General features: G+C 39.5%; 1 protein-coding gene across 4 annotated transcripts in view; it reads right to left on the bottom strand.

The window, feature by feature from the left end:
• Positions 1-18,446, bottom strand: part of DMTF1 (cyclin D binding myb like transcription factor 1) — a 37,344-nt gene that overhangs the window by 18,189 nt on the left and 709 nt on the right. For 2 of the 4 annotated variants that reach the window (XM_042468195.1, XM_042468197.1), the window contains exons 2-8: positions 9,731-9,847; positions 7,572-7,694; positions 6,546-6,640; positions 5,089-5,203; positions 3,676-3,752; positions 2,175-2,332; positions 222-254 (exon numbers count right to left, since the gene is read on the bottom strand). In XM_042468195.1, coding sequence (XP_042324129.1) covers positions 222-254; positions 2,175-2,332; positions 3,676-3,752; positions 5,089-5,203; positions 6,546-6,640; positions 7,572-7,694; positions 9,731-9,839 — 710 coding nt within the window. In that variant the 5' untranslated portion in view covers positions 9,840-9,847. Of the gene's footprint in view, positions 1-221; positions 255-2,174; positions 2,333-3,675; positions 3,753-5,088; positions 5,204-6,545; positions 6,641-7,571; positions 7,696-9,730; positions 9,848-15,353; positions 18,277-18,446 lie in introns of those variants that run through there. The other 2 variants (XM_042468196.1, XM_042468198.1) reach the window with 2 other exon arrangements.

Genomic DNA, 18,446 nt, shown 5'->3' with positions numbered 1-18,446 from the left:
TTTGAAAAGTTTGTGTGCAAAAGCTGTGCTTACACACACAAGTTATTATCTTATTCATCTATTTTTGTTCACTATTCAATGTTACTCTTAACTTTCATGAGCTATGGAGAAAGGAAGAAAGGTTTTAACTGTCAATAACAGACTAAAACAAGCCTCCAGAAATAATCTTAAGGCTCTTCTGAACTGTTTAAAAGAACTGATTCAAAGAAAATACAACTTACTCCTTGAGCTTTTCAATTTCACCAGGGGTGTATCTGTGAAGTAAAAAAAAAAAGCACCACATTTAATTAGCACACAGATATAAGCAAAATTTATTTCATATTTATTTTTGACTTTTCATTTCTTCAGCGTGGTTTCTAATGCACATCATGATAATAATAATACTGTTCAAAAAAGATAAAACTATAGTGGTTTTTAAAATGAAGGAAAATGTGATTGTTTCATTTATTATGTACTGCCAGATTTATATAGTCACCCAATAGCTTATGCTCCCTAGTAACTTAAAAAACAAGAAGTAAAGCACTGTATTAAAATACAGTATCATAACAGTTGGGAAAATTCAAAGGCACTAAAATGCAACACAGAAGCTCATTTTTGATACAAAAAACCACAATGTACAGTCACCCCTCCGTTTTCGCAGGCTTGGAAATCCACGTCCCTTGCCCGTTCACAGGTGGCAAACAAAGGGGGACAAAATGGTGGTGTGTGCCTGTGGGGCATGCTGCCATTCAAGCCAACATGGCTTGAATGTAGGGGAATTTCCATTTTTCCGGGGTGGTCTGGAATAGATCCCCCGTGAAAATGGAGGAGCAACTGTAATTACAAAAGAAAATACAGATTATACATATTGGTGAAGATCTGGCATAAAGGTGCTTAAAGTTCTGCAAATACTTATGCAGAATCCAGGCTGTAGGAGGACAGGAATGGAGGCAGGCAGCCCAACTGTGGCATGAAGAACCTTTACGATCTGTGGCTGTTTGGATGTGGGTGAGATAGAGCTTGGCTCTGGTGGTGGATTGCAGCTGTTTCTGCTGCCAAGCAAAACATTTGGATGAGGAGGTTAAGAAGCATATCTATACTAACATAAAGCCCAGCAGTGCTCCAGTCTAGGAAAAATCCAAATTTTTGAAACCACGCTAGTTGTTTAAAGGACTGGGATAGATAAGGTGGTCTTCTCCTGCTACTGAAAAGATCCTTCCGGGAAAAAAAGTGACAAGTGATCATATCTGGGAACTTTATTCCACAGCTGGAGTACAACCACTGAGAAGACCCCCTCCCTCACACTTGACCTGGTTTGGCAGGGGTATCTGGATGAAGAAACAAATTCCGGGGCTCAGAATTCTTACAACAGGCTCCAGTTGGTGGATCTCTGAATTCTAGCAGGGGACAAAAAATAGAGCCCACAAGCCTGAAGTCTGCCAAACCTGACTCAGTTGGAAGTTAGCAGTACCACTTCCTATTGGCCTGATGTTAAGTGGAATAACTATTCAATTACTTAACGGGTGGAACACAGCTTTTGGTAACACAGTTTGAGTTCCACAATAAATGACAAGAACCTAGGCACATACAGCAGTCATTCATCTTGTCGATACGTTATTTAAAAGCATCTATGAGTCCTAAGTATGGTGCAGTCATTACAGAGGAATGCTCAGATTTGTATTTATATATAATTTTAGAAGAGAATACAACAATAATATGACATATTGGTAACAGGAAGAAACTATCAACTGTTAATTTATCTAAACATTTCAGAAAAAGGAAGTTTTGGCCAACACCATCAGACTGGCTCTTGAGTCTTGAGCTCATGTACCCTTCCAATACACTGAAACTCATGTGTGACCATGGATCTAAACTCATCTGGACTAATACATGAGTAGACAAAGGATGTATGGATAAGTTGGAGTACAATACATAAATGTATGTTAGTGTGTAGTATAGACTCAAATTGCAAAATGTCTTACGTCCTGGAGACTGCTCAGTTATAGTATTAGGAATTTGAATCATGGTACCATAATTATTCCAAGTTGCCTTTAAAACTTACTCCTCTTTCACATCATGCTATTTACATCTTCCCCTCATTTATTTTTCCATAACACACTGCTATGATTTAAGAGAGGCATCAAGCCATTCACAATCCTATTCATACTGTTTGGGTCAAACGTTAGGTTTCATACTTGCCAACGTGGTTTCGGTCATCATACATGCGAAGCACTCTTCTATAAACAGCAAAGAGAGGCCGGTTCAGACCCCATGCAATGGTCCTGTAGAAATCTTTTCTTTCATCTTTTGACATCTCAAAGATTATTTCAGTGGCATCTTTTATTCCACGTGCCTAGTCACATTAAGATTTGGATGACAATTTAAGTTTCCCAGTATTTAGCAATGAATACAATCTGGTGTTTTATCAACATTTCTAAGTACAACACAACATCAAATGTTGAAAATAGTGTTATATTTCATTGTTACTTTTTCAAGAAATTAAATATGGATAATATTGATAAAGATTTCTAAAATTACAAGTTCAAAAATGTTGAAAATGTTTTTAAATAAAATGAAATTTGAAAAAAGGTAATTTTAAACAAAGAAAGTGGCCTTTAAAACGATAGAATAATGATGTTCATATGGCCAATCTTATTATTCTAGCATCCCAGAGGTGCATAGCAAATTAAAGTATATAATGAGGAAAGAAACAGAAAATGTAACTAAACTAATCATTTGTTTTAAAAAATTGAGAAATTTATTCAGCTACATACGTGGGGCAAGTAATCTAAGGGAGGTTGTATGGAATGGATTTCCTTGGATGCTTTTAAAGGAAAGACTGGATTAATTTCAATCAGGGATGGTGATGGTACAAAATATCCTGACTCAGAATTTATAGACTGTGGCAACTGGTAATTTCTTGAACCAGTGCAGAGCAAATAATGTACAAACACTCACCAAGTCAAGGTAGCATTACAGGTTGAGTCTACTTTATAAGAAATGAAGCATTTTGGATTTTTTTTAAATTTTGGAATATTTGCACATACTTAATAAGATAGCTTGAAAATGGGCCCCAAGTCTAAACGTGGAATTCATTTATCTTCTCTATTATTAGCTATCATCTGCATCTGTGTACCACTATTTAATAGAATTGTCTTTCACAAAAGTGACTTGGTTTACTCTTGACTTACCTTAGACCTGTTTAAGGAAGCCCAAGTGCATCAAGTTTTGGATTAAGACAGCATATGAGAAAGCCCCATTGTACAAGTGGTATTACACTCAGGAAAGGCTGAATCCAAGCCAAACTAATAAATTTCTATAAGAGGAATAGGCAAATGGCGACCATCCAGATGATGCTGAACTGCAGCTCTCAGCACTATCTGCCATTAGACAGGGACGTAGCTAGGATTTTAGGAAGGGGGGGGGGGGGTCCAGACTAAGTGCCACCATTATAATGGTGCTTGAGTGCGGCGGCGCAGCAGCACACACCATTCATTTTTCTAATGGAAGGGGGGGGGGCCGCCCCCCCCGACCCCCCCCCCCGGCTACATCCCTGCATTAGATATACTGGCTATGGCTGATGAGAGCTGCAATTCAACAACTTCTGGAGGACCATATTTTGCTCACCCTGATATAGAATGTATGACAAAAAATATTAGTCACTTAAGCAGCAGACTAACTGACTGCAACACAAACCTTTAAATAGCGTTCAATGTTGCTCATCAAAATGTCAATTTCTTCTTTTGACCACATTCCTTGCTTCCACTTATGACCTTAAAAAGTGAAGAAGAAACTGTTAAACAACTTTCACATCACTGCTGGTCAAAATTAAAGAGAACAATTAGCTCTCACACAGATGAAAACAGGAATCAAAATTCTACTACAGTGGTACCCCGGGATACGAAATACCCAGGTTACGAAATTTCCGGGATACGAAAAAATCCCATAGGAAATAATTGTTCCGGGTTACGAATGTTTTTTCGGGTTACGAAAAAATTTTTGGTGCTTTTTTCGGCTTTTTCGCACGAAATCGCGGCTTTTCCCCATTAGCGCCTATGGCATTTCGGCTTGCGAATGCTTTTCGGGTTACGAAAGCGGCGGCGGAACGAATTAATTTCGTAACCCGAGGCACCACTGTACTAATGAAAATAGAAATTATCAAAAGGTTAACAGAAGCCAAGGTAATTATGTAGCATAATGATCCCTATTTTCCAAGCAGATGCCATGTGGAATGATTTTACCTATGTGCTTGTGATATAATAAACATTATCCATGGACTTCATGGACACAACATCTTCAACAAATTAAATCTCAAATGTATAAAAAATGCAGGGATTTGGCATGGATGAGTAGTGTCTTAAAAACAGCCACTGAAACTTCTTTCGTTTCTAAAAATATGAAAGCTCAAATAGCACGGTAACTGATCTACTTATCTTTTCTTCCATGATTCAAAGGTAAGTCAGCTTTAGGCTGCAATTCTCCACAGCTCAATGTGGCAATATAGGTTAGCATGCAGATCTACACTAGGCTCAGCCATATATCCCTCTCAAATTTACTAAACAGCCTTTGAAGCCCTCCACATGGCCACTCCATGCCTCATGTGGAACAGGCAGTACCACAGAAATGTCTGGTTTTATGCCAATGGTAAGATGTGAATTGATTACAGCAACACTGAGAACACAGAGGATTCCAGCACTAATGCCAGATGCTTCCTGATTCCTGCTGCCTCCGCATGAGGCAAAGAATGACCATACAGGGTGTCTCAGAGGCTTATTCACTAAGTGGGGGTTGGGCGTTGCAGAGGAGGAAGGTGATATCAAACCATAGTGCCCCCCAAAAACATATGCAAATGTAAGGAAAACTTATATGTGTGTATGTCCCTAGTAAGAAGCTAAGCTTTAATATGTTTTCCCCAAGTTATTTTAACAAAATGAATCAACACTGTATATAAATCCTTTGTAATGTCTTGTACTTTTGCCATATATTGTCAATGTTTATAATGGCCTATTGTTACCATATTTGTACAGAATGCAATGTTCATAAATAATTCAATAATATATTTCATTACACATACAAGCATGCATACTCAGTGGAAGTGTGTGAACTTACCTTTGTTTGTTAAAGTATCCTTATCTTCTTTGGTTGTAAACCAGGCCTGACTAACTGCTGACACATCTTCATTGCTTAGAGAAGAAATTTCATCCAGTTGTTCATTCTGGAGAATCTGGGAAAGGTAATTGAAGAGTAGTTCTCCAGACTGGCATTCACTGTCATGAAGTACACCAACATCATGAATTATGAATGCGGGCACTTTGTAGTGTTTATATACTGAATCTGATTATACTGGAATTCCTGTTGATTTTATCAAATTGAAATAGCATCCTAGATAGACATGCTGCCTTAGTCTGCAGAAAGCAGATCTAAGAAAACCAGTTTACCCTTTAATTATGCTATCTGATAATGCTTCTTCTTGCAGAACAGCACTGTATCACAGCTCATACATATATCCTTATATGTTTTGACATCTAAGGCAAAACCTGACCATGTCCACAACATGGTTTAAGTTCCAGTTATCATTTTGAGAGGAGCCATGCAAAAAAACCCATATGCTATTGCTTCATAAAAGTGATTAGAGCTGACCTCTACCATTTTACATTTGTCAAAGTACCACCGCCATATGATGGGAAGAGCTGAACAGTTTTGTATTTATAACTGTCACTATAAGGATTAAAAAAAATACTGCCCCAGGAACTGATGAGAAGTACACAAAATGAAATAAGTAAGCTAACTCAACAGCATGCATGCAGGACATGACAAGAAACCATTTTTTTTTTGTTTGTTTCAGATAACAACGTATTCATATTTATTGACTGAACAAAAATGCCAGGAACAGCAGCACTGACAGCTACCAGGTCTATGAACTCATTAACAATGACAGCAATTCTATTTTTCTTTCAGTCACCTAGAACTATTTTTTTCTTTCAATGGGCCAAAATTAGGTTAAAAGTGAGGGGTATTTGAAAGCATTATCTGACGGGGAGGAGTGAGTCAGTGGTCCAGCACTCCAAGATCTCCTAACTGTCCTCTCTTTATACTTTTCAAACTTTTCCTGCAATCTCTTTGATTCTCTCTTACTGGTACTGTTGCAGATTTGTCCCAGTGGGAAACTGCTTCTGTGTTGACTGATAAAGCTAGCACTACCACTACAGAACAACAACAATAACAAAAATACATTTTAGAGAGAGACTAAGGATTTATGCATAACATATTAATTACTATACAGTAATTGTGCCTATATTATGCATGAAAGGTGACTCAGAGCACTCTCTTGGTGGGTGCTGGAATCTCCTTTGTTACAGATTTCTAAGCAGAAGTTACATGACTTCTCCTTAGGGGTGGTTTAGCTGTGGAATCCTACACTGTCAGGGGTTTGGATTGGATAATTCTTGTGATATCTTCCAATTCTACATCTAATATTCTGTGACTCTAAATGTTTAGAACAAAATGGAACACACAGAGAAGCATGATCCAAGATTGCTGCAAACAGCTTTCAGGCTATAATGTACCTGGATCTGAGTTACAGTTCCTTCATTAATCTCACTGTCAGCTACCTCAGTGGTAGCAGTCATAGTCACCTCAAAGCTCTGCTCACTTTCTGAAACTTAAAAAAGAAAAATATATAATTAGTATAAGACTTTCATCTTGGTTGTCAGCCCTACACATTGTATATAAATTAAGTCTTCAATCATTAATGGGTAAACTGAAGATTACACTAAGAGTTTATTCTGCACAACTATGCATCCTATTGTTTAAGCCTCTTTCTTTATAAAATCACATATTAAGATCCTAATATAATTCAAAAGCTTTCAGATTGTGCAAGTGAACTAAAATTAGAGTAGAGAGGAAACTACTCCTATTGCTTCATTTACAAAAGAGGGTAAAGTGCAGGTCTTGTAAATGGTCTTTTGGTCTACATTTTTAAAATATGTCTGCTCTAGCAGACATAGATGTTCACTGAACAAGATCTTCTTGGGATTGCAGAAGGCTTCTTAGAAAACAGGGTAGCTTTTCTCAGCACAAACTGTAGGATCTGATGGGGACTTCACAGTCTTTCAGACAATCTTTTCAGGAGGTATGTAACAAAGACTTGGAGACCATTATTACCTGAAGACACTATCATGACCCTGCCACCACCCAAAACACATTATACAAAAGAGGGTACATCCTACTGAAATAATTTTATTCCATCTTCATACAGCCAGGGTACCGACTGAAAGGGTACTGACATCCTACCTAAACTTGAGCACAGGTGTCAATCCTGATTTTTTGCTGCCTCTGCCATATAGAGTATTCTCCAAAGTGAAATTTTGTGAGAATCTCATGGCCAGTAGCAGAGAAAACATCTCTATTTTTCCAAAAGGTTCCAGAGAATATTCCGGCTATAACTGCCTTGCCACTATTAGCACTTTGGTAGACAAACCTCTTTTTAGCTTATCCCCCACTGTAGTGTTTACAAAGTGAACCACATTCCTTTCTTAATTTGTTTAGTACTGTAATAGGTTCCTGTCTTCCTTTAATTAGCAGTGACTTACTTGGAAGTGCAACAACAGAAATGCATGGGGTTGTATCATCGATACTCTGGTCATCTTCAGATGATAAGCAAAGCCTTTTGTGGGGAGGTTCGATGCTGTCTTCAGAGTCTATTTCATCTGCCTCTAGATACACACATACAGGGGAGGGAGGAAGAATGATGTCAATGAAAAGTCATAAGGGAAGCTAGCTCTGCACTGTCCCTAGTCTAAATGCTTATTTCAAAATAATGTACGCTCATTCAAGGACCTTCTATAACAATGCAACTGGAGTCATACGGAAATATGTTTATTGAGAGATGACAACTTTGTTAAGTCTTTGCTTTTAGAAACAAAGGCTCTCACTGCAGATAAGCCCAGGCTAACTCATGCATATATCCTAAACACTGGTTCTTGATAGAAAAAAAGCTGAGATGAAAGTGAAGAAGCTGTTACCAGACTGAAAAGTTTGCATAAAAATGAAGTATCTGGATGTGTGTTCCAGACTAGCCACAGGTTGATTATTCCTTAACCATAGTTCCAAAAATGAGAAAGACTCCAAAATTCAAAACTGTGGATGGCTGAAAGTGACACCTTTGCTTTCTGATGGTTCAGTGTACACAAACTTTCTGTTATGCAAAAAACTATTAGAGATGTTATTTATAAAACTACCGTCAAGCTATGCATATAAGGTTATGTTATACAAACATAAATGAATCTCCAAGATATTTGTATATATGTATTTGTATATACGAATATACAAATGTATTTATATTTATGTATACTGATGGGGTGAGCTCCCATCACTAGTCCCAGCTTCTGTCAACCTAGCAGTTCAAAAGCATGCAAATGCAAGTAGATAAATAGGTACCACTCTAGTGGGAAGGTAAACAGCATTCTGTGAAATCATGCTGGCCACATGAACACAGAGTAGTCTCTGACAATGCTGACTCTTCAGCTTAGTAATGGAGATGAGCACCACCCCCTATGGTCAGACATGACTTGACAACCTTGTCAATGGGGAATATCTTTTACCTTTATATATGGGTATACATTTGTATATTTGTTATACAAATATTCCAAAATCTGAAAAAATCCAAAATCCAAGCATTGTGCTCCCAAGCATTTCTGATAAGGAAGACACAACCTGTATTTTAAAGCTACATTTCTTGAGGGAATGCTTCTTGCACTAATTTCTCAGCCAAGGATTCCAGAAGATACAGTGGGCCCTTGGCATCCACTGGGGTTTGTTTCCAGGACACCCCCCCCCCCCCATGAATACCAAACTCTGTGGATGCTCAAGTTCCATTATATGGGATAGTAAAATAGTATCCCGTATACAAAATGAGAAAATCAAGGTTTGCTTTTAGGAATTTATATATTTTTGGAATATTTTCAAGGTATGGACAGTTGAATCTCTGGATAAAGAATATGGATAAAGTGGATATAGAGGACAGATTGTATTTAGGAGACATTCACAATTCAATCAGGGTACTTAAGGCCTCTTGGGCCTTGTCATTACTGTACTCAGACAGAGATCACAAGTTAAAATGTAGCTGGGAAAGTTTAATTAATGGGGCCAACCTATCATTTAAGGAAAGAATACAGCTCAGTGGTCGAATACATGCAGTGCACACACACAATCTCATGTTTGATTCCTGGCAATATGTTTTTATGCTAACTTCAGTTAAAAGGATTGGGTGAAACCTTTCCAACATGCCATCAAATCTGCATTGTAGTCCAACTCAACTGCAGGAAAACCTGATGAAGAAGCCTGCTTTGAAGAGCTAGTATCATTCAGTGAAGACAGTACCACCTGGGGAAGATTTCAGTCTTGAATATCATCTAAGAAATCCACTGCTGGACCAGATGGAGAGAAAAAAAATCTGACCTCTGGAACAGGGCAGCTTTCTATATTTCAAAAATAATTACCATTAAGTTTTCTTACTGAGAAAGCTCTCCCCGTTCCAACTTCCAAGGAACTCTGATGTTCCTCAGGGCAGTCTGAAAGTCAGTTCAAGACCAACCAGACTAATTAAAACTGCACTATTCTACAATAAAAGACTGTTCCCCAAATTGCAGCATCAAAATATCCAACAAAAATCTCATCCAGTTTAGTTTGCTGATTAACTGTAATTTGAAATAACACACAGAAAGCATACAGTGAAATAAGTTCTCTATACCATCCTGAGGGCAGTGAAGAATAAGGTTCCCTTCAGTATCTTGGGTCAAAGTCACAGAATTCACGGTTTCTACTGTCACTGTGTCAGACTCTTCTTCAGCTGTGCTCATACTCAACTCTAAATGAGAACAAATAACAGATTAGTTACTTAAAGTTGCTATTCCAACATTCTGACCAAATTTCTTCTGAGTATGTATCCTATATGCTATCAAGGTGACCTTTTGTAGTGTTAATATACTGTGTCCCAAAAATGTGACTGCTAAATAAAACCAGATTTTTATAGGCGGTGCACAGACCTAGATTACAGATACAGATAAAGACCTCAAATTTGCCTTACAGTAAGTTATAGCAGAACATTGGGAATATGAAAGATTGGGAACATTGGGAATATCAATGTGCATAACCACATCACACAGAATTAATCATCTGTACTTTGACCAGACAAAAATGGGAATGAAGATATGTAGGTGACATGGATTTAGGGGGGAAATGGAACACATAGCATCGAGCACAAAGAGGTACATTTTTGACATAAAAGAAGAACCAGCTTCCATTCCCTCAGATCACCAGGAATAATATATACTTTATTATTATTATTGATTAGATTATTTATACCGCACATACAACAGTTATTATATTCCACTTTTCTCAGTCTGGGACGCAAGTCGACTTACAAAATTTAAAACAGATATAGTCAATTTTTGGTTTTTTTTTTTTACAACAGCTAAAAATATTACTAAGTCCTCAATAAAATTAAAAGAATTAAAAAGCATATTCTTTAAAAAGGATACCAAATATAAAACACACAGAACGTGAAAGGCCTTCTCCCTGCTCCCCATGCCACCAGCCCAACAGTAAGCCTTCAAGGGTCTGCTGAAACAAAAGAGTCTTTATCTGATGGAAACACAGGAGGGGGGCTTTAGGGTGGCTACTCTGTCTATGGAACCCCTTCCTAGAGAGGTTAGATTAGCTCCCCCATTTTTTAGACAGGGGAAGACCTTTCTGCTTCTGCAAGACTCTGAGGGACTTCCCACTTCCCCTTAAAACCCATGTATAATTGCTGCAGGCACCAGTGGAATGGCAATGAACAAGCCTGGAATACTCTATCAGTACTTCCACACAGACAAAACATCTCACAAAGAAATGACGGCTGGGCAGTTGCATCATCTTTGTGTTGTCCAAGTCCCTGGAAAAGCCCCATGCCAAACCACCAGATGCAGCACCTTCCATGTACCTCACCTCAGCGGTGGCACAAAGAAGTACTCCAGTGGTAATCAAGATAGAACCCAGCATGAGTGGAAAAGGAGAAAGCGCAAGTACCATTACCCCTCACTTGTGGAACACAACTGAATGTTTGGGATACCTGAACTCCAGTCTTCAGTATCAACTTGACAACACATTAGCAGTGCAGAGCTCACTGAGGAAAGTACATAAATGGGACTGCCAAAAACACACACACAGAGCATGTCACAAAACACAAAGACTGAAGTATTACCAGCCTCACAACTGCTGCATGGCAACTGCTGCTGTGACTCTGCAGCTGCCTAAGATGTTTCAAAGGGAGACTTAGACTGACAGGAGGTCTTCACTTGCCACTGTCTCTTAGGCTATGCTATCTCAAAGGCCAGGCTTACTTTTTTTGCCACCAAAGCTGTTATATTATTGCTAGGTGTAGGCTAGTTAGCAATCCTTTTAAAAAGTTGATTCACCTAGGCATCTACAATTATTTATGGACAGCCAACTTCTGCAGTGCTTTCCTGCTCAATTGCACAGATACCACTCTTGCCAGATTTTTGCAAAGCTGACTAGCATGTGTCAGTGAAAGCAGAGGCATTCCTCTTATCTGGCTAGTCCAAGTTATGGTGGTGCCTGAGGCAAGACATAAGATCCCTCTCATACTATGTGTACAGATGACTGGCAGTTGAATCTTGCATCAACTCCGGGAGGATAGGGTGAAGGAAATAGGCTAATTTAAAGGGCATAGGACAGGCAATAACACACTTATCTTTGCTTTGCAACAGTGGGGTATGCCTGGGGAACTGCTGTCACTATCTCCAACACCTATACCCTGAGGTAGTTGCCTCAGTATGCCTCATGTTACTACCAGACTTCTTGTTGTTTGTTGCTAGGTGCCATCAAAAGTCAACTCCAACTTTTGGCAATCCACTCGTACGGTTCTTCGGGCTATGTGGCCATGTTTATTCCTGAAGTTTTGCCAGCATCTGTGGTTGGCATCTTCAGCCCTCTTGTGGGGTTTTGTTGGTGGGATATATTCAGAGGTTGCTTTCCACAGCACCTTTTTCAGGCTGACAGAGTGCGACTTGCTCAAGGGGTTTCCGTGACTCAGCTGGAATTCAAACCCTTGACTCTCATAATCCTAGTTCAACACTAGTTCCAGCACTCAGACCACTACATCACGCTAACCTAGAGCCTACAGACTTAGAATACATGATATTATTCCTACAGAATTTACATTAATTGGGTGCTGTGCAATATATCCACAGTCCTTTCCTTTGGCCACCACTACAGTATACTGTTCTTCATTTTTGGTGGCAGTTATACAGGTGCTTGCATTGCAGTACATTGTGTTAGGCTGCCCACTAAAACTTTCTCCCTCCTTGGAAGTCTTTAAACAGAGGCTGGATGACCATCTGTTGGGTATGCTTTGATTGAGAGTTCCTGCATGGCAGGGGGTTTGGACTGGATGGCCCTTGTGGTATCTTCCAACTCTAGGATTTTATGATTCTCTAAGAAAGAGGGAGTAAATGCTGCCTGGTAAGCTTTGGAGAATGGCTGTGGAGACCAAGGGATCAGGAAGAAAGAGAGGACTTCATGGCAACTGGAGAAAGAGCATTAAGGCTGGGTAGTGGGAGGTGTTTATTTTAAGAAAAATAGGAATTAGGGATATGATACAGAATGAAAGGATATGGAGCTCTTAAGTGCAACATTTGGAGATGATCTTCTTATTAAATGGGGGAAAATAACTTTGATGGAATAAGGTGACCTTTGGCTCACCATTTTGTGAAATCGGTTGTCATATGGAGCAGAAACTGAATTCAAACTAAGTGGTTCTGGGGCGCAGCTCTGATCTTAATATGGTTCTTATTAAGGGTCTTACAGCCCAGGCAGTTTCTCTCTGTAAATGAGTGTTTTGGGACTAGTCATAGTAACTGTTGTGCAGTCACTCCTCTGTTCCCCACTGCCAAGTAGTGACAGCACTTGTGACAGTTTCCCACTGGATATGTGCCCACTATCCAAAAACTCAGTGGGAACTGCTGCTGTCATACATATCTACCATTTACAGTTCTATTTGAGGAGAATTTCTGTCAAACATTATCCAGTAGGCATCATTCATGTTTCTCAAGTTGTCATTCAACACCAACTCAGCAGTTTTCTAGGGTGCCATGATCTGAAGGGTTCTCTCTGTGCTGAAAGTTATGTAATTCTCTTACTGTTTCTAAAATAGTCAGCTACTTGCATGGATCAAGGTTATGATCCAGAAATCTCTCTGTAGGGGTCTGCAAAGCTTATTCAGAAATCTCCACCCCGTGTAGTAGCCTTGAGCTAATCCAGCTGTCATTACAGTTATATGTATTTATTATCAGGGCCTTAACATACAGGAATATCACAAATTTAAATAAAGATGGCATTAAATGAAATTCTGCAACAACAATTTTTTTTTATTTAAAAAACTCAACTATTTTGTTAACAAAAGTTTTTTTTTATAATTACTGTGGGACCTTGTTATCCACTGGGGTTTGGTTCAGGATCTCCCATGAATAACAAAATCCATGGATGCTCAAGTCCCATTAAATACAATGGCAGAGCAAAATGGTGTCCCTTATATAAAATGGAAAATCAAGGTTTGCTTTCAAGAATTCATACTTTTTTTGAACATTTTCAAGCCGTGGATGCTTGAATCCATGTATAAGGAGGGCTGACTGTACAATGTTCACTTTTACATGGGTACATTATTCATGTCTACCTTATTTATATATTTTATTCCCAAAGCATCTTGTGCAAAGCAATATAAAATGGTGGAGCTACACTGGGCCCTTTCCTTACACGGGGGATCCGTTCTGGATCCCCCCACATAAGGGAAAATCCACCTATGCTCGAGCCCCATAGGAAATAATGGGGTGTGCGCATGTGGAGGCATGGCGAGTGCACGCGCCACTGTTCTCCCCTTGTGGCTTCTGCGTACGCTAGAAGCTGTGTAAAGTGTGTTCACGCATGGCACGGCCGCACTGTACTATTTTATCATAGTATGGCTATTTACAGTTAAATAAGCACAGGAGGAAAGTGTTTGCTGGTTAGCATATTACACATAAAAACAGTACATTAGTCAGCAGAAAATAACAACTTTTTAGAATTGACTTCCTACAAGAGCTATTTAATTCTACAGACATACTGTTCCATTACTAAGTGGAACTAAAATACATGTTCCTCACAATACTTAATACTATCAACATTGTTCCCGATTGTTAATATTATTATTTAATGTTTCAGTCAGATGTCTGTACCATTCAGCAAAGGTTTTCAATGTTATATGAACAGGTGTCCTCCATGCAGGTTTTACCAGTTCTATGTCTTCCCACTATTCAGGGCTGGCAATGATGAAATTCTTCATCGTCTCTTGAAAATCCTTTGAATTGCCTGAGTCTTAGTAATTAAAGCCTGCCTACAGGATAGAAAACTGTTAAGCCTGATTTATTGCTCACTATAATTATAAACATCTTTATTTTGCTGTAACATAGGAAAAAGATTCTTAATTGACTTTCTCACAAACCCGTGTGAGCTTCCATCTCTCTAAATGGGATCTGGCCCAAGAATATTTATGTTGTTGTTGCTGTTAGCTGCCCTCAAGTCAACTCTGACTCACGCCGACTCTGTGAATAAGACATCTCCAAGAACCCCATCCTCCAACTGCTTTGCTCTGGTCCTGCAAATGCATACCCATGACCTCTCTGATCGAGTCTATCCATCTAGTGCATGGATTTCTTCTCTTTCTTCTGCCCTCTACCTTTCTTAGTATCATTGTCTTTTCTAATGAGACATGCCTTCTCATGATGTGGCTGAAATTTGACAGCCTCAGTTTGATCATCTTGACTTCCAGTGAGAGTTCAGGCTTGATTTGTTCAAGGACCCATTTGTCTGTCTTTTTGGCCGTCCATGGTATTCTCAGCACTCTTCTCCAACACCACATCTCAAATGAGTTGATTTTCTTCTTATCCATTTTCTTCACTATCCAATTCTCACATCTGTACAAGTTGATGGGGAATGCAATGGCTTGTTCAATTCTAACTTTAGTGTTTAGTTGTATATCTTTACTCCTTAGCAACTTTTCTAGATCTTTTATAGCTGCCATACCAAAATTAAGTTTTCAAGGTCCCACAAAAGTCTCTGCCATTAATGCTGACTGGTATATTTTGCAAGTTGACCATGAAGCATTTGGGGGTATTTTGAGAGATGTATTCTAAGGTAGTAGAAAGGGAAATGGCTAATTTGGAAGAAAGTACTATATATTAAAATGTTTTTCATTTTTGAGGTACAGTGTATTAAATGTGAGAACAACAGCTCAATATAGCTCTGAATATACAATGTACAAAAGTAAACATATTCACCATAATGTTAAGATACGCAACAGGCTTTGGGGCTCCGAAGTGGCCCTACCCAGCCTAGTGTCTTTCAGATGTGATGACTGCCACGCTTTATCCCAGTCCAGAATGGCCAGTGGATACCCTGGCTATATGTAATGGGAGTCATAATCCAGCAAGTCTGGTGGTTTCCAATTTGGAGGACGTTTCTCCAGAGGATGAAGGAAGTTGTCCACTGTGTATTTCCAATGGCAATGAGAAGGAAACTGTTTATTGTAGAGTGCTGAATTCTGAGACCTCAATCTTTGTTGCTTTTCAGCCAGAAGACAGGTACCAAAATGAACAAATTTATTACAAAATACAAACATCATAAAGAGAGCAACAATAAAAACAACAGCCAGTGTCAACACAACTGAATTCAGAAGATTTTTTATTTTATGTTATTGATAGTTTAATACGGTTTCATGGGCATCTTTCTTAAGTTTAAGCTATTTTTAAAATCTGCTTTAATTTATAAACTGACTTCAGTCCCAATCCTGAGGGAAGAGGAAGAACATATATGAAATGAGATAATGATGATTAAGCATTAAAGTCCAACTGAGAGAAAATTGACCACACTGTCTAGAAGTCAAGGGGAAAAAAAGACTTTCTTCAAGTCAAGAAAGATGAGCACTGGAATCCTATATGGCCTTTCATTCAAATGTACATTTCCGTACGCTTAATTATGTAGCAGAAGTGCTAAGAAACCCTGTTAGTGAATTGTGAAGATGAGCAACAGCACACCAGCAAGTGACTGAAGTGCATTAGGATCCCATTGTTCATCAGTCGTTTTGCCGGCTCTGCTACACAGATATGCAACAACAGCCCTCTACTGAATAAGGATGTTGCACACCTTTGCAATTCTAATTCCTACCGACATAAGTCCACTTATGAAGATGCAACTCCCATACAGGATTCCATCCATCGTCTACAAGATGAGGGAGTAACAAACCTTACGTGCTACCAATACTATCCTACATAACACCCAGCACACAAAGCAAAGAGATGCAAAATCTCCCCACTTCTTGCCTGCACCGCCACCTTAAAAGATGGACAGTGTCATAAGGGAACAAGCTGTCCTTTAAAAACACCAGGACTAAACATTTTAGGTCCTTAAAGTGGTTTTAAACAGTTGGAACTGGGTTTAGGAACAGACTGGGAATCAGGGCCAATGAAACAAAACTGAAGTAATGTTCAATCAAAAAGGCCCTGTCAAGAGGTAGATAGCAGCAGTCTGCAGTTACCTTCAAAGGTAGTCTTATATAGTCCAACCTGGATGTGACAAAAGCGTGTGCGATAGTGAGTTCTCTTCACAGCAACACTTCTTTAGCTTGCACATCGATCTAAACTGTACAAAAGCGCTTTTTGGCCACAACCACAACCTGGAGTAAAGCCAACTCCAGCAACACACCCAGACAGCTAGTATTTCAGAGGGAGTGCTTACTCCACCCAGAATGTCAGCAATGTTTCACCAGGACTAAAACACGAATAATGAATAAAACATGGATAAGTTCGCTTCAAAAACTCGTGCTGCAATGTCAACCATTATAGTACCCCTGGACTTTGAACAGGGAAAGGGGGAGCATGAAAGGGATGCAGGTGTTTTGGGAGAATGGGAAAGCAATCTCAGGCTATTAGTGGCAGAGAGGGGAAGGAAAATTTCCCATCAAAGTTGGCAAGACAGCATTAATTTAGAAATCCAGTCAGAGAGTTAAATGTGATGGAGGCATGGAAAGCTGAAGCATCCATGTTCCTGGGAGTGGATGCAGATTGCGAGATCAGCTGTTTAGTGCAGAGATGAGATAAAATGAAGAAACAAAGAGTTTGCAGTTTATGTCTTCTGGGGCACTATGATAGAGCAAAAAAAGCTGGGCACATACAGTTCCTAGTGTAGCCAACTGTTTCACAAAGACACACACAGACAACACTCTGTGACTTTTGGTTTGGTGGGTGGGAAGCTAAATTCTCACTGTACAATGGGTGAGCTCAAGGCTGTGGCCCTTGTTACATACGCGGCTGTGCTACTGTAGGACCCTGCCTAACTTTGCTGGTGTATACTTGCACTAGACTAAAAGGGCAGTAGGATCCTGGCCTATGAGAGCAGGTTGTAAAAAGAGTGGTGGCACTTCTGGGGTAGAGAGGAGTGCTGTGTTGCATCCTAACAGCGTTACACAGTACATCAGGGGAAAGAGAAAGAAAGAGAGAGAGCCAAGAACTGGCAGTGGTACTTAATACTTCATGGACACAGGTGTGAAAAGTGATGGAAGGAGACACCAGAACAACGTAAAACGTGGAGAGAGGGAGGAGCATGTCTAATGTGACATTGTATAAAACAGAAAGGCAAAAAACATCTGTAGGGATGTATATGTATATTCTTTCTGTAGGGAAAGAAGAGGGAGGAGGGATAATGGGTGGCTTATATGCCAACCTTGTCTGAACAAACGTTGTCAAGTAAACCCTACGATACGTTCGCCTTAACCTTAAGCTCTCCATGAGTCAGAAACAACTTGAAGGCACAAAAGGCACACATGTATGGGGCAGAAATGCGCATCATGCATCGTCCTTCTCTTTGCCTATTCCAACACACTTTCCTACACTGTACAGTGTTAGCGCACTGCCTCTCTATCTCCCAATGGGGGCTGGCATCTTTCCCTACTCTTCTAGCTTTAAATCATCACTTTTAAATTCTATATGTACTCTTTCGAGCACACCTTAATGGTTTTAAAGTGTCGTACTTTAACTCTGGACTTGTGCGTCTTTAATTGTGTTTTGCATTTTAATGCCTTGTACCTCCCCTCGAGGCAGGAAAGAAACAAAAGTTGCCGGTATTATTATGATTATGACGACTTATGGCGCCCCTAAAGTGAAGCTATAGTGGGTTTTTTTTTTGGGGGGGGGGGTTGGCAAGTTTCTTCAGAAGGGTTTTTGCCATGAGGAACTAAAACAAATGACAGTATCTGCCCATAGAGAAACCACACTTGCCCATAGAGAATCACTGGGAAATACTTGCCCACAACAAGTATTCCCCAATGATTCCCTATGGGCCAGTATGGCTTCTCTATAGGCAAATGTTCCCCAATG

This window comes from Sceloporus undulatus, chromosome 5 (genome assembly GCF_019175285.1).
Source record: "Sceloporus undulatus isolate JIND9_A2432 ecotype Alabama chromosome 5, SceUnd_v1.1, whole genome shotgun sequence".
Lineage (NCBI taxonomy): Eukaryota > Metazoa > Chordata > Lepidosauria > Squamata > Phrynosomatidae > Sceloporus > Sceloporus undulatus.
This window is presented reverse-complemented; position numbering and strand designations above follow the sequence as displayed.